Raw genomic sequence first — 17,919 nt, forward strand, 5'->3', positions numbered from 1 at the left:
TATTTCTGTATAGATATGTTTCGATTTAAACGATTGTCGATCGCACTTTAATCGGGCTATAGCCAAATATGTTTAAATTTATATTTAACATATAGATAAGAAACAAAGGAGTTTTTAGTTTATTTTGAGCTTAACTTGTACGGAAAATAACAAGAAATAAAGCGGTAGAAGTAATATTTTGCTATGAACGGATGTTTCTCTTGGCGATAATTCTTAGATTTCGTCTAATTTGATATATGAAGAAAAATTAGTACTAAAATAATTGTCTAATACGTGTATATGATCCGAATCAAGGAAAATTGAACATCTTGTTCCGACCGAACATACCTTGATATTTTGGTTCTTTATAAATCCCATTTATCGCAGATTGAACATCGTTGTATCGAATGAAAAATAACGTTAATAATATTAAAAAACTATTTATACACACGCTTGTAAAATATACGTATGTCAAAAGATACTTATTATCGTGAGAAGGCATTCGTTTTACGCGGAGATCTCTGAAAAAAAAGAAAAAGAGAAAGAAGAAGAAAAAGAACGTTCTCCTAAAATATGTCGTGAACGATCGTCGAATCGCATCGCACACGGGATATTCATTCATTCTCAAAGACCTTTTTATCGCAGGATTATCAAATAAAAGAAAAAGAAAGAAAACTCTAGATCGTCGGTAAATTTCATCGATGATAAAACCTATTAAATCACAACAGTCTTTATTTCTTTTCTCTTACATTCCTTTACACATTTAGATTGTGTTGTAATAAATGTCAAGATTCGTCGATTACATACGCGTACGAAAATGTTTGTCGATCATGTTTGCTAACAGTAAAATTTCTTTTCATCAAACCGAATCATTTTATCTTATTTATCTTATAATTATTCATTTTTATCGCTAATTATCCAAGCATTATAATTCCTTGGTCACGTTAAACGCTAAAAAGAACGAAAGTTAGGACTTTTCGTTTAAACAGATCTAAACTTGAAAATTCAGAAACGATGCCACGTTTCTCCACTATTTCGCGCGATTTCGTATGATTTCGTATATGCGCATCGTTAACTGTAAGATCGCGACAAGATTTCACTTTCTGAAAACGAAGCTCGTTGATAAATTGCTCCATCACCTGCTATCGGAGCATTTACTACGCAAAGTCATCTTTCTCGAACTAGAATCAAGATGTCGGCTGACGCTTCGAAGCAGAAGACACATCGATGCTCAGATACGTTTCAAAGTTTTTTAATCTACACGTTATATTATACGGTTTCTGTGGCGATGTTGGACGGTAAAGAGAAGAAATAGGGAACGTTAATTTAACTGTTCGCGATGACTGGGCATAGAGAATTGTCGAATCACAAAGGATCGTTAAGTAATATCAAATAATATTAATTCGACGTGTTGGCTTGAAAAGAGAAGATACCCTCCACTCTTTTTCGCTGCATTCCACTATTTGCGACCAGCGGGCAGAAGTGAGAGAGGAGTGAGAAAGTATCTCGGTGTTATTCTCTTTTTGTTTTGATAATAACGAAATTTTGTAATTCTGTGTCGGTATTCTAGACCGTTGGATTCGGGAAAAGAAAAAAATTAAAACAATATAGAAAAGTTTCTTTTCTCCTTGCTTAATTTTTTGTTACCCCTAACCCATAGGGTTATTATCTTTAACGATCGAATTAAATTTAACGAACGTTCTTTCTTTGCTTATATTATTATCATCATCATCGTTATTATTACTATTCTTATTATTATTCTTAGTATTATTCTTATTGTTATTGTATCGAGGACAGATTTTGTCGGAATAAAGCAGTTTTCCGCATTATCCTAAGTCTTCCTCTGTACATTTTCTCCGTTCATTTTGTAGCAACAACGAAAAATAATCTAAAATTAATATTGTGATATTAATACGCTTTTTAATCTCTATGAATCTAGCTGGTACGATCGATATTCGATTCTGATTGACGTTGCGCCAAGTTTCTTTCACGATTTTAACCAAATTATTCTCTAACCTGTTTATCTTATTCGGATATGGGAGTGAAAATAATAAGACAAAGGGCTTGTTCGTCAGAAGATAATAACAATCATCGCAATTGGCCAGTCGAAAACACTTCATCCAACCCCGTCTATCTATTTGTCTACGTAAGATTTGAAACAACCCATTGTTTCTGCTAAATGATCTACGTAGGATTTCAAACAACCGACCGTGAATGTACGAACTAAAAATCTGATCTGAAAAATAACGCGTCGTGCTCTAAATAGACATAGTTGGCGAATATACCGCGGATGAGCAGAAAATATCGGAAATAAAAATATCAACGATGACCGTGTATCTGCGAATAAGAGACGGTATATCGTCAAGCTAACCTTGACCGTTGCAATTTCGCAGGTTCGTTTCATTTCGACCTACGTACACAAACGCATACCCGCACGTACGTTTTCCATGATCTCGTCAAGGGAGCCCAATCGCCTTTTTCCATTTCCCTGTTCGAGTCTGGAACTTGATATACAAAGATATAGAAAGTAACGGAATAAAATACAAACGAAATGCGAAATGCCTGCTAGAGAAGATCTACAGAGAGAGAGAGAGAGAGAGAGAGAGAGAGAGAGGTGGAACAGGGAGAAAGGGAAAAAGGGGTCGCGTCCGTGCCCGTTCAAGGGGAACGCCTCAAGCCTTCCTCTCGGTTGCGGTCTCCTCGAGGTCTGGGTCTTCGTTGATGATGGAAATGTCTCGAATCGAGGGTCTGCGTGCTTTCCAGCCCTCGGGAGATGCCGTAGGAACCGTGGTTTTCTTTAGAAGTTTCGGCCCTGTCAGCGAGATAATGATCGCACCGGCTGGAGCGGTGAGGAGAATCGACAGGACACACATGGTCACCATAGTCTCGGCATAATACACCTGTTCCGGGTCATTCGGGTCCACCTTATCGAGAGTAGTCGGTGCAAGTGCAGCTTGCACGGTTGCCTTCGCCATCCAGGATAAAGCGATGAATACTTTTTCCTTGAGGTTCAGTTTCGAGCCGATTCCGACGAGAATGGTCACCATGATGCGAATTACTATACCTGCTAGCAGGCAGCTTACGCCCAAGTACACCGTTTTCCCCTCTAGTTCGTCGATCTTGATTTGAGCACCCGTTACACCGAACAGAATCGGCTCGCAGATCATCCAGAAGATCTCAAAGGCTGTTGCCACTGGGTTCTGCAAACAGAATGTGCGACGATTAGCGAGGTTCACGCGGTGCGACAGTAGCTAGCGGTAGATATTAGAATAGCTCGTATTCCGTTAATTGTATTTCTACAATTAGATTACAGCAAAGAGCAACAAGTAGATTATAGTAAAGGATAATTGTCGAAGTGGGACACGTAGGGCGATATATTTCAGAGATATATTTCCATGGCTCTGTAACGTTTAAAACAGTTCTTTTTTCCGCTTTATGCGTATAAAGACATTGGCGTAGTGAGAAAACAAAATATATATAGGAGCGCGGAAGGAGAGAACCACAAAGAGACAGAGATACAGCATAAAACCGGACATAGCTCTAACGTAAGAAATACAATAGATATAGAATAAAAGTTGCTCCGTTTCAGGCGGTCTGCGAATATCGACGCGACCGACCGCAACAACGACCGTACGCGTCGTTTTAAAGATATATCGTAAGTTGTATAGTTATCGTACTACGCATATCGCGTAGGTTATCGTTTCAACCAATATACGTATTGCGTGATACGTGATATACGTGATATACGTGACGTACGTGATATACGTGACGTACGTGATATACGTGATATGCGTGATATGCGTGATATACGTGATATACGTGATATACGTATATTAAATCAACAATTTTTCAATCATCGATCGTTTAAAAGCGTACTCGTGGGAAAACCTTTGAATAAAATAACGTGGATCATTTTGAAATTTCAGGGAACAACTAGACGGCTTCGAGTTTGTCGAAATACTCGTGATGTCCGCTGTTGGAATTTTTCGTTACTCGATCAGCGTTCGTTAGGCGTTCGCCGATCGTATCGTGAAAATGCGAATGGGAGAAAGAAAAGTGCGTCGAAAAGGCCAGGAGCTTATAGGAGTATCCTTTTACAGAATTGCGTTGCTCCTTGCGAGTCAGGCCCTTGGACTTTTCTACCATCGTTCCGAAGGACCACTTTCAACTCGACGTATGTTGGTGGGACAGATTTTAACGAAATCCGCTACAGTCGAAGAGGTATATCAAATTAACGTTAAAAGTAATTTCCCGTTCTGTGATCAACGAGAGAGTCCCTTGATAAAAAATGAACCAGCAGTGATTCGGGCGTAATTGCGCCATTTGATTTATGTACCTGGTAACGACCCCTGGGATCTTAGCGTGTCGCCAGTTTCTATATTATATCGTATGGACATTGATATTTTTCACAACGCCTTTAAAACTTGCATTAGCCCAGATTCAGCCCCGAAGCTGGATTATTGTTGTCACGAGAGTCGAATATTTCATAAAACCAACAACCGGCCGAAGAGCTTTCCAATCTTATGCGATAATGAAACTTTTACAAGAAACGATACACTTCCCGTAATTTAATACGATGAATAGGATTTTAATATGATGAACGTAATAAACGCGAAATATGTACCTATGCGAGCCAGAACTGATATAGTAGTTGATATATTAGCATAAAGCGGAAAATTATCCTCTCTCTCTCTCTCTACTTTACTCTACTCTTCTCTAATCTTTATACGCTAATTTTACCATGCATATCTTACACACATAATGCGTATAAATATTGGCTCATTTTAATTATTTAAGTCTAAATCGTTGAATTCTAACTACTATTGGGGTATAGTCGTATATATCCGAGCTAAATCATTCGACAAATACGACGGTGATTTGCTAAACAATTGTGACAACCGTGGCACGATTGTAAAGCGTCGTAAGGTATTGTAAAGCATTGTAATAAAGCCAAGTGGAGACGATAATATTAAATATTAAATGTACGTTTAATTTGTAAATATTAGAATATCAGAGTCAGTCGACACAGTTGGAATAATTTACCATATTGTAGTACCGATATCTCCTTGGTTGTAAACGTCCTTAATCGAAGTAAGACTTTTATCGAAGTATTTGGTTATTATCGTCGTAAATGCAATTTTAACAAACATAATGATAACGCACTTTCCTCGCTCGTCTTTCTCAGAGTCATTTTGTTACTTTCACCAATTAGCACGGAGTATCGTGATCAAATTCTTTATCGCGTCTTATATATGGATCGTTAACAGGAGTTTGAAATTTTCACGATAAAAGGAAAGGACAAGTATATATCGCTGGAAAGCTGAGCCCGTTGATAATTAAAGTTTCACGTTACAGGCATTTTCCTCGAGAAATCTCCGGCTAAAATAGGCTTCGAATCTCTCATGAATCACGGCTTCTCGGTACGTGGCATCGCCACGATACAATTAGCTCGGTCTGGCTGGCGTCGTAATTCTTCCATTCTCTGTCATGATAGATCGTCAATATCATTAATATTTCGCCTTGGATATTGCGGCTCTTAATAACGTCGACTTAACGGCTTCGCTCTTTCTCGCTGTAAATCAACATCATTAATACAGCAGCCAACACGCTGTTGGCTTTATCGTCTCACCTCCAGTCCAACCATTAGAACTTCTCTGCATCGAATAGCTTCGGTAGAATAGCCGTACGACGCGTAGCGGTGGTTGTTTCCCCGTTGGAAAGTTTCCGTTCAAGTACGTATCGATATTTGTGATTTTCAGCGCGATATTGAAATTTTCGACACGACGCGATCCCAGCCAAGGATCAATTTTGTCGTACGTCATCGATAGAAGTCGACGCGACGCGACGCGATCGTAGTTGATTTCGTGTAATTGAATCGCGTCGCTTGTACGCCCGGTATGCGTTAATTAACGCGGTCCGATCGAATAAGTTAATCAGCGGGTGAGCGTTGCCATCGTCTTACCAGTAGCTAGCGTCGCTTTGGCGAGAGGCTTTTGGTATATCGATATATATCGGTATATATATCGGTATATATGGAATAATCGATCGTCGGTGGAAAAAGGCGAACGTCGTTGTATAACCCGTCGCATTCTTTTTATCGCCGATTCAGCGTCGCTTTGCCGTTTCCTCCCTTTTTTTCTTCGTGCACGCAAAGTCGTTCGTTTACTTGAGCTTCGTGGGACAGATAGCTTTCCGTATTCGTAAAACCGATACACACGCGCATTAGAACGTAGTGAGAAATTAGTTGCGCGATCTTTCTTATCTTTCTTATCTTTCTTATCTTCCCTTCAAAGACAGTCCGCCTCGATTTATCGTTTCAAAATCGCAAGCTTTGTCGAGAAAATGTCTCTCCGTGTATTATATACGCGTTGCTCGAACGAGAAATTGCTTTCGCGTACAACCTTGACACACTTGTACCGTACCGTTCCAATACCCATCCACCGAACATGGAGCCAAATCGAGAGCCGAGAACATAACTAAATCCAAGGGCTTCGTCGAACTCTAAAGACAAACCTTCCTCCTGTAAACTACCTTGGAAACCAGCAAACCCATCCGCAATTTCATCTACTCGACGACGGATACGCCGCAAACCCGTGCGTTTCTCTGCCTTTTACCTTAAACGGAAACAAACTTTGTTACTGCCAACTGCCAGCTGCCGCTGAGTTTAAGCTAACGGAAGGGGAAAGGGTTAGAGGTCGCGGTGCACGGGCAACTGTACGACGCCTGACGTTCCTTCTTGTCGCCAGCTTCCGGTTGGTCATTCCGTAAGTTTGGTCGCGATATTTCTCCCACGCGGACAGGTGATTCGTTTGTTAGCGATCCGCGTCTTTGTTTCCGATCTCTTTTAGAGATCGACGCGTTGGCTCGTTGGACGGAAAGAGGAACCGCCGATCGAGGGAAGAGAAATATTTTCTAGGAGTTGGCAGCGCTTCCTGTCTTCTTTTTAGCGTCGTTGGGCAAAAATTCGATTCAACTGGAGAAACTCGTCGCTTCGATAATCCTATTAAGTCTTTGCGATAGAAATGGGCAAATCGTTGTTTGATCGTCGAGCGCGTGTTTCGGATAACTTTTCTAGTCGGAGCATTTTTTGGTTTAGTGCAACGCGTCGAACGTTAGTCGAACGTTAGTCGAGCGTCGGCTGAATCGTTACGAGCCGCAGCTTGGGACAGCGCGTTCTATGGAATACGTTTACGGCGTATTAGCGGATATACGGAGGAACCTGGGACGAAGCTAGGGAGCCACTAGGATAGAGATACGCGCGGACGTACTCGGCGCTAGATTAGCAAGCCGTAGAACATGTTCGCAGAAACACTAAGAGAGATAGAAGTGGCGTAGACGATCGTCGATGCGAAATCGAGGAGTTGCTAGGAAGTTGGAAAATAGCACGTACGAATCCGATGGGAAGCCGGGGAGCTGTTAGGAGGTTGAGAGAAACGAACGAACCTGATGCGAAATCGGAGCGTTAGGCTTTCAAGTAATTCGAGTCGAATTTATATGAGAACGGAAATATGTATATCGTAACGGAAATCGAGTATACGTATACGATTGTAAGAGTGTAAGATTGTAGACTGATCTTCCTGCGATCTAATGTCTGACCCAACTAACGCCCGTAGAGAGAATAAACGAAGAGATAACGATACGAAAAATTAAATCTCTATAAAGCTGTTTCTCTGTATAAAAGTGAATTCGTCTTGCAAGAATGGAGCATTAAACGAAATTTCGGTTAAATATCGGCGTTAGATCGAGCGCTAGAAGCAGTGGAAAGTTTCAAAGAATTAGAACGTTAGCGATTTTCGCAGCGAAAGGGGCGCGTCGTTCTTTGTTCCGTCGCAGACGAATCAAATTTTCGCTGGCAGCCTTTCTGCCGAAAGCCTCTCACGTTGAGAAAACTTCGAAATGCAGTTTTCCCTCTTGCGTTTTAGCATAGACACCGCGAAGACGACGTTCCGTCCTCTCCAAACGTCGTTTAACGTAACTCGGATTTTCTCGTCGCTTTTCATCGAGGGACTCGAAACCGTTCAGGACCGTTTGTCCTTTCATTAAGATTTAAGCTGTCGCGAGCGAATCGACGCAAGCTGAAAGCGTTTCGCGGTTCTCAACCGGACTCTTCCACGCGTTTGTAGTCGCGATCAACGCGAGGAAATATTATTAAAATGCTCGTCGAACGTCGAACGAGATCCGCACGTTGGAACCTTTTTAGTCGATTTAGTCAAAGTGAGAAGTAACTTAACGAAACGAGAATCTTAGATTGGTTACGAATTAGTTGATAACTGCATGTATTAATATTCATCTTACAACCTGTTATTCTTGTCATATCGCTTCGAATCGCTATAATTATAGAATATTTTATATTACCATATTTTCACCCTGATAGTGCTCGATGCTTATTCGTAATCATGTTACAAGTTTTGCCGACGAAAGACCATGAATTTATCTCGCGTTTTCAAAAATATTTCATTAGTACTAAAAATTCAATTATTAGGTTAAGTAAAAAGTTCTGAGCGTTTTTCGCTAGATGTCTTTAGTGAGCCATATCTCACGATGTGCACATCGCATCGAGTCATAGTATACACCGATTTCAAGGTGATATTACGCATCAAAAAGGTTCTTTGTCAGTTTTGTGTTCGGTGAAGCCAGTTGTGTGTTACAGCGTTCGAAAATGGAGATAAAAAAAGAGAAAATTCGATACATTCTTCAGTACCACTACGACCAAGGTGAAAAGGCGGAGCAGGCGGCCAAAAAAATTTGTGCTGTTTATGGACCCAGTACAGTATCGAATGCAACAGCAAAGCGGTGGTTCCAACGATTCCGTTCTGGTAATATGGACGTCGAAGATGAGGCACGCTCTGGTAGGCCAATCGTCGAAAATGTGGATAAAATCATGGAAATCGTCGAGTCGGACCGGCATGTGAGCACTTATTCCATTGCCCAGGAACTGAAGATTAGCCAGAAAACCGTTTGGAACCATTTGCATAAGGCTGGTCTCAAGAAGAAGCTCGACGTATGGGTGCCACATGAATTGACGCAAAAGAACCTTTTGGACCGAATTGATGCCTGCGATTCTTTGTTGAGACGTAACGAAATCGACCCATTTTTGAAGCGGATGGTGACTGGCGATGAAAAATGGGTCACATACGAGAACAACAGCCGAAAAAGATCGTGGTCCAATCGCGGTGGGCCGGCCCAAACGATCGCCAAGCGTGGATTAACGGCCAAGAAGGTTTTATTGTGTGTTTGGTGGGATTGGAAGGGAATCATCCATTATGAGCTGCTCCCATCGGGGCAAACACTTAATTCGGACCTCTATTGTCAACAACTGACCAGACTGAAGCAGGCGATCGACCAGAAGCGGCCAGAATTGGCCAATAGGAAAGGTGTTGTGTTCCATCAAGACAACGCCAGGCCGCACACATCTTTAACGACGCGTCAGAAGCTCCGAGAGCTTGGCTGGGAGGTTCTATCGCATCCGCCGTACAGTCCAGACCTGGCACCAAGCGATTATCACCTTTTTAAGTTTTTGCAAAATTTTCTTGATGGTACAAAACTGGCCTCAAGAGAGGCTTGTGAAAATGAGCTGGTCAAGTTTTTTACCAATAGGGACGAGGACTTCTTCAACCGCGGAATTATGAAATTGCCTTCAAAATGGACAAAAGTAATCGAACAAAACGGCGCATATTTAATCTAAATCGAATAATCTTGACTATGTTAATTTCATCGTCGAAATAAAGCGAAAAAGCGCTCAGAACTTTTTACTTCACCTAATATTTTGTCCAAGAGAGAGAGAGAGAGAGAATCATTTTCATCCGATACTCGATTCTGTACATGTCGTCTGAAGCTTCGCACAATTTTTTCGAAAATCGGGTCGAAAAAAACTGTCAAGTACAGTTTGTGTTACTTCACCGCTCGTCTATCTAATTCAGACAGAAGATTCACAAATCACATTTCCATCGCTTATCGATCTCGTTGCCGCTACGAATCACTGGAGCGTCTTTAACGATCGCGAAATGTCCATGGAATATCGCTGGGATTACCGGAACGTCGTAAAAGCATCACGTCGCTCATAATACCGAGATTGTGCGAAATTAAATTAAATAAATCAATATGCGGCTGTGTTACCGTTAGGTAATCTAGATTGCAGGTAAACAGCGATGGTAAATATCGAGACTGGTGGTGCGACGTGCGAATTCCACGTGCCGTTTGCGAATGTGCATCGACATATTTCCATATTATTTGGATATGGAACGGGAGGAGTACGGGAGGAGTACGGGAGGAGTACGGGAGGAATCGGTTACGCGTAATGGTAAAACGGATCACGAAACTATAACTATAGTAGTAGTAGTAGTATTGAACGAGGATCGCGCATCCGCGAGTTGGAAACTTGGATGGATTTCAATTTCCACTCGTACCATTGTAAAATTCGTGTGACTGGAATAAAACAGAAGCGATGTTTGGCGATAAAGGCGACGGTCGCAGTTAACGGCTGACGATTTTCGCGAAAACGTTGTAAACAAACGAGAGAATGTACGAGGTGAATCGCGGTAAATATAAAAGAGGTAAATTTGCTTTATTTTACGAGAGAATAGACGCAGTTGTAGATGGAAACGCGAAAGCGGCGCTAGATGTGGAACCACGCGAGAACACCGATGGATTCGGCATCGACGTGACAGTCCGCGGCAAGAAATCGTGGCATATTCGTCAAGTTGAAATCGCATTTCGGGCTGATGAATTTCGCGATCGGAGGATCAACGTTGACAGAACGGAGACGTAATCTGTGCATAAAGCGAAATCGTATTTCGATATTGACCGTGGGACCGCGACACGGGCTACGTGCCGAGCCTTCGAGTCGAAGGATTTACGAGCAAAGTGTGAAAAATATTAACAGGTTCGCCGTTACGGAATCGCCGGTCAACGGAAACGGATTTTTCCTTCGAGTTATGGGACGTGGCGATAAGCGACAGCGTACTTTTATCACCGTCCCACCCTGCTGCTGAACCGTTGGTGCTATTGAAAATAAAACGATCCGTGTAACGATAAAACTAAGTAAAAAGTAGAATTATCGTTAGCGCGTTATTGTCCGACGTTAAGAATAATTGTTTCAGTGCCGTCGAGGGAATAAAGGCGCGCAGTTGTACGACTGTGTCGATTGCTACACGCATCGGAAATATTTTCTTATTGATGGTTGCGGTTGTTTGAATTTTCTGCCGAATGATCTTGCCTCAACGACGATAGATATGAAAGATGGCACCGGTTAGCAGCGGTGTCCGCTAACAAGCAACTTCAACTTGGATTTTCAAGATTCGCCATGGCCGATCCCCAATACAGCGGACGGTATACATATTTAAGAAATAGTTTGAGAGTTTCCGCTTTGAATCGAGAGCATAAAGACGCGATATATTTCGCTACACTTTGGTTTCCAGCAAACTACGTTTCATCGCGTTTACCAGTTGCGAATTGTAATACTGTAAATTTCTTGTTTCACGAATCAATTATCATAGATGCTCCTTTTCCTACGCGTAAAACCGTTGTCACGTTTTCTCGTTTTCTTCGCCTTTTTAAGAGTCGCCCGACAAGTAGCAGCCCCTTTCAAACTTTCCAACCCGTCTAGCAAAGGTAAGTTGGAATCTGCTGAAATTTCTAGAATTTTTAAACAAACGTATTTATTTAGACTCTTAGCTCGTTTGCCTTTTCGATCGCATTTTTCTCAAGTATACGTAACAACAACAATCGTCAAGTACTCACCTACCTACTTACCGTACAGATGTATTCCCTTTCGTTACTTTTACTCTAGTCGACTAGGTTTTTCTCTCGGCTATCCGAATTGTAATAAAAGTTAACATTTAAACTTAAAGTTCTTTCGCGTTCTATACGTTTAGTCTTTTTTCAGTCAGAGTCTTCTCGCATACGTATAACGATTTCCCTGGGCTTTGTCAATACTTTCTTTATTTTATTAATGCCAAATATCTCATTCAGATAGCTAGTAACGAATTAAGAAATCGTCAAAATGTACAGTCATTTACCGATGCGTGGATTCCGAAATTGTGGCGGTTTTGCACGAAATAAAATATAATTCACGAATTCACGAATACAATTGACGAATAATCAGCAATACCGAGAGCCCGATAGGTTGGTCGTATACCTTACGAAAAATGTATCAATTGTACGCAAGTGTCAGTCCAAAGGATGGATGCGAGCATCGAGAATCATAATTTTGAAATAATGTAAAACACGAATGTCGTCGTTTTGTCTACTAATTATCGACCTTCCATTACACGTATTTAGCCCAACCGGCGATCTCGAAAAGCTTTTGCTGCATCCGCAGTTATTAACACGGTATTGTTCCCATGTTAGTCACTTTCCATGCTTTAACCATTTCCACGCAATTTAACGATCGAACGAAAGCTTTCTACTCTACAGGTTGTCAATTGTGCTGAAATCATTTTGTCCCAGATAAATAAAATAATAATATCTTGTTTATGTGATCGACGATCTCTTCCCCGAAGATATCATCGATTTGAGCAAATTTGGGCAAAATGTACGTAAATGTAATATATAATTGCAGAATATTTGTAACGTGCGTAAACACTTGGCAATTACATTTAAAAATTTGCGAAGACAGGAATGAAAATTGTCCCGAAAATTGTTTAGAAGCAATCGTCGGTTGTTTTTCACGTGATACGAAAAAATGTATGGCGATCGATTTAAAATTATAACGTGTTATCATTGCGCGAAGACGATTGAACATGGATAGTGGCAAAAATGGCGAACATGGCGAAAAGTAACTTTGAAAGAATAACTTAAACGTATAAGAGATTGACCATGACGTTATTCAACGCCTCGACCTTTAGATCGATACGGTGAAGCCTATCGTGGATGATTGTCTTAAAATCTATTGGCGCCGGAATATGACTGTTACAAGGAGAACGTTTATGATCCCGAAGACGTATTTTCGGTGAAAAATGGTGTATTACGATATTCGAAGGACAGTTTTTATCCAGCTGGCATCGGCGTAGCGAAAAACGATCGATCTTTAGTCGCGCTAATCGTTGGAAATAAACGACGAGGACAGCATCGGTCATAATGCGCTGGCAATATCTGGCCACAGTCGCGTCACGAAGAATACGTGCCAGCTGGTGAGCGCGACATACCGATGGCTACGTGTCCAGCAACTCCGACGTTCGAAACGAACGCCGCGCCGTCGGCTTGAATATTTCACGAACGCCAGGGATTATCGCGACCGCCTCGTGAACGCCGACTTCTCGACTTTCCAATCGTTTTGCGATTCTACGACGGTTTTTCGTTTCTTTTCGTAGCGTTCCGAAGTCTGTTTTTAGGTCTAGCCGGTTGCTTGGCCTTTGCTAAGAGTGGAATGGTTGCTTTCGATTTGGATAAGTTTGCATTGGATCGGTAAAGAACGTTTCTTCTATTTCGAGGCCGCATCAGGAGAAAATATAACGTTACGATAAAGCAATAATCGAAGTTTAGCAGAATTTAAAGATACATTTTTCACCAAAGTTCTTTCATCCTAACGAATTTTTCCCGTCGATAAAGAAGAACAAATAATCGAGTAGATTGGAAAGTCTCGACTCTTTTTAAACGTATCGTATATGGTATATCGTACAATATAGCAACCAATATTTTTCTGTAAGATTTACGATACGATATCGAAACACGTTCTTCAAGATATTTTATGTATCTGCTAAAATAAATCTGTGTGGAAGAAATTAATAAAACGAAAAGTTTGACAAGTTTGCAAGAGCATTGGGATCCGCCGTCGCGAAAGAATTTTTCTTGCCTAATTTCTAACATTTCTAAATTGATCAACCCCTTTCGCGGTAAAGTCTCGACGTTAGCATTTTTACTTTCGGCGATTTAGAACGATCCAATCGTGGAACGTATTTATTTGATTGTTTTATAGAATCTATTTTCTCGAACGTGATAAAATTCGATCGAGTAGAAAATAAGAAGAAGAAAAAAAAGGATAGATATCCTTAGAAAAAACGACGAAACGTAGTAGTAATGAAAAAGTGGGTAGTTTAGTTTTAATTATCGCAATTATTGCGTCGAAGGTAATTGATTTAACGATGGCTATATCGGTCTATCGATGCTTCATTTTCATTTAAAGGAGCAGAGGGACATCTATAATATTTAACGAAGCGATTGGTGATAATCGAGTTTACTATTGTAGTTTCGTTACGATTCGATTAAATTGAAAGCAAATAGCACGCGAAAACTGAAATTGTTTTATTTATAATTATATATAATATAATTTCGGGTATACCAATGTATTTCGGAACTGAAACTAGTTCATCCGATATACTTGCATACAAGAACATACTTTTGTATTTTTGTAGGTTTGTCGGAAAATTGATAAAACCAATAAACATATTTTGTGAACGTATTAAGCTATAAAATAGGACTTGGAATCGAATACTGATTTCGATATAACAGTCACGTGTGAAACATTGATTTTCTAAAATTGAAAGTTGGAATATGGATATGGAATACGTACGGTAAAAAAGTTCGCTATACGGAAGAAACCATATTTTAAATAAAATAGTCTGTTTTTATGATAAGAGAGTATTCTACGCTAAAAATAAATTGGGAATGTGATAGAATCGTATCGTATCGTATACGTATTGTATCGAGACGCGAAAAAGATTCGCACGAAAGAAAGATTTGGGATAAATTTTACGCGTCACTTCCACCAGCATCTACAGCGTATAAATCCATACTTGCGTTTAAACCTAGCAACAGTATGTTTTAAATCGTAATAAATGTGTAATTATCTTCACAAATTTTTCCAAGTTGTGGATAAAATAATTAAAATTCACGAGTAAACAGAGGGGCAGAAAATAAGCAGATAGAACACACATTTCACACAGATAGAACAAAATTTCGTTGCGTTTCTCTAAATATGCAAAATGTACTAAGAAATTTTGATCGACACGTTTTAGAACATTGTGCGTATTTAAAGAGGAGGGCGCGATTAGAAGCGACACTTGCTGAATTTTCCTTGTAAATATGTAAATGTACTTACGTCGTCAACTTCCCAGCCTTGTGTCTGCCAAAAGTAGCAACTGACGAAGGCCGCTGCGACTACCGCTAAAGGTCCAGCACCTCCTAGCTCGATCGCCTCGCTTCCGAATACTGCCAGTAACCCACCTCCTAATAACATCAGTACTCTCATAGGCACCATGAAAGGCTGAAACATGCCGAACCAGTAGATCGATTAGGACCTTCGATTAGGCCTTCGAAGATAGTGCATACTGCCGATGCGTCAAATCGCGAATATTCGCTTCTGTTTTTTCAACTTGATACTGGGAGAAAAAGAAAAATCGTCGAAGATGCGACGCGTTTGATAGGTCGATAGCCAATTCGATGCTCGCAATCGCACGTTCGAGTATCCGCCGATCGATGACGAACGAAGCCTTCGTTACAACGAGTACTAGAAAATGTCTGGGCAAAATCTAGACAGTGTCTACTATCGAAAGGTGTTTGATAGTCTTCCCGAGAAGAAGAGGAGAGGTTTGAGCGGCCGTCGGCTACCGTATTTGGAGAAAAAGGATAAATTTTGGACAATGCGAGATCAAGGTTTGGTAAGGAACAAAGGGAAACGAGAAAGAAAGCAGGCAACTGTAGAACAGTTTTTTTTTTGTCGGACTAAAAAGTAATTTTTATAGCATAGATGCTAAAAAAATGTACAGAAAGTATTGGAATAAATCCAGCCGTATATACCGTATACTCTATGTTGTAAGTACGTTTTACTCGACTGATAGATTTTTGCCTGATTTATGTTACTCCTTTTGTTCGGGAATTACTCTGCTGCAGTAAGATTATTCACAGATTCATAGGCACGTACGGAACGAAACGGCCTTTGTTTCGGAAACTTTTAAGAAATTTATCATGTAAATTTTCATCGAATAAACGAACTTTCAAGTTAATTACTTGTACGTAACTAACTTGTACAGAATGTATAAAATTAGTTTTACTGGAACCAGAACCCGATTAATCTCGTCTACCAAACAGATCGAGTCGCGATTCCGTTCGCGTCGACAATTAGATTATTCACCTTGACCTGCTCGAAAGTGCTCCACTCTGTTTCTTACCCACGCTTCTTTTCTCTGCTCGATTCTTTCGAGCTACACTGCCGCTTCATCTCCGGGCAATTTCGTCGACGACGGTAAATCCGTCCGTTTTTAACGAGCGAGTCGTTAAGGGTAAGCCACAGTTTGCGAAGCTGCACGGAATAAGACGCTAACCCCCCGCCTCCCGTCGTCGCCACCTCTATTCGTTTCGTTCGTTTTTTTTTTTTTTTCACGAACCGTCGAGAGGATCGAAGATCCACTTTCGTTTGGAATTTAATTCAATAACGCCGCGGATTCGTCTCCCTACTGTTCTCGTCGTTGTAGACCTTCACCAAGGTCGTTTCTTTTTCCACGTAGAGAGCGAAATTAAGTTTACTCGTGCTCAATTTTCGTCCGAGTTTCGAACGACGAATATTATTTTTGTCGCGCGTTAGGGGCGGTGTACACGCGAAAGAAGGCGAGGCGAAATGTTTGTTGGAAATTCCATTATGTCACTTTTAATTTACCTCGTGGAAGCTAGACGTTATAAAGCTACCGTCAGAAAAGAATGAAATATCGTTACTCTCGATAGTTGATATTCTGATCCATTTGCGACCGTTGTAAGTGCGAAGAAAGTCTCAGGTATTTGTTCGTACGTTGTCCTTTGAAACATCGATTATTTATGGAGATATAGAGAGAAATATTAGACACAGAGTAGATGCGCGATGATACGCAATTTTGAAAAGAGTATCGGAGCAAAGAGTGATAAACCGTGTCTGCCTACGATGGCGAACTACGACGGTATTGGGAACGGGGGACGGGATTTTGGTGGCGCGACGATAAAGCGCATTTATGCCTCTGTGTAGCATCGTTTTTTTTATTTCTACCCAAGGAACGTTACTGGTGAAGTTTGATCGTTGAAGCTTTGGACACCCTATACGGATATACATACATGTATATGGATGTACACAGATATATACGGTTTTAAAATATCTATTTATACAAATGTTTTTTATTTTGTCATTTAACAAACCCGAACGATTCATGCTACGTACCGATGTCTTATCGACCTTTTACATGGCTGTAAAATATTGCTAGATTCCAATTATTTTCAATTATACGCTGTACGACGTGAATAACGGTATTCTACGATATTTCAAATACGACGTAGTGCTCGACACTTAATAAGTATTTAGTAATCATTTCGTATTATAATTTAAAGTTAAAGTTAAAGTTTATCCTAGTGGCTTTTTCCAATTATATTTCCAATTATATTTCCATTTTTATTAAGCTTAAAAATCTTGAATCGTAAAATCGTAATCGTTCTTGGTCTGAAATAAATTCGCAGAAATTGCACGAAACTCGCTTCCCATTTGGAGCGCTGAAATTTAAGAATATACAGGGAACGAGGCGAACTTTTAAACGGTCGAAAGCAATCTGAAATTTTTAGAAGCGCCCAGCATCCACGGGGAAGCTCGGTATCTGGTATTCGATGGAACCAAGAGTCCCACTACCGTTGCCACCGTGCGAATGAGTTTCACGATACGATGCGACATCGTCTTCGTTCTTTTTTCTCTCTCTCTTTTTGTTCCTTTTCCTTCCGTTTTGCCCATTCGCGATCGATCTCCGACAAGAAACGTAGTCAAAAGGATTCGATTCCAATATCTACCAACTATCGTCACGATTTTTCTCGCTGCTATTTTCTATGCATACGATTCTTCTCTCTGTCTCTGTTTTTTATTTTTGTCGAACCAACCTCGTTTCGCGAGTACCGAAAGAATTTATCGGTTCTCCGAGAGAGCGATTAAAGATCGATATTTATATGGACGCGATATAAGGTTATTTTTAAAAGGTTAAAAGGTTATTTTTCTAGAGA

At 40.5% G+C, this 17,919-nt stretch overlaps 1 protein-coding gene across 2 annotated transcripts in view; it reads right to left on the reverse strand.

Annotated features, from left to right (window-relative positions):
• Window positions 1–689: 689 nt before the first annotated feature.
• The window catches only part of LOC117210980 (sodium/hydrogen exchanger 9B2), a 93,654-nt gene continuing 76,424 nt past the window's right edge, over window positions 690–17,919 (reverse strand). For both annotated transcript variants that reach the window (XM_033454484.1, XM_033454483.1), the window contains exons 5-6: window positions 15,017–15,181; window positions 690–3,179 (exon numbers count right to left, since the gene is read on the reverse strand). In XM_033454484.1, the coding sequence (XP_033310375.1) occupies window positions 2,652–3,179; window positions 15,017–15,181 (693 nt within the window). In that variant the 3' untranslated portion in view covers window positions 690–2,651. The remainder of the gene's footprint in view (window positions 3,180–15,016; window positions 15,182–17,919) is intronic.

Source organism: Bombus bifarius, unplaced genomic scaffold (genome assembly GCF_011952205.1).
Source record: "Bombus bifarius isolate JDL3187 unplaced genomic scaffold, Bbif_JDL3187 scf7180000008213, whole genome shotgun sequence".
Lineage (NCBI taxonomy): Eukaryota > Metazoa > Arthropoda > Insecta > Hymenoptera > Apidae > Bombus > Bombus bifarius.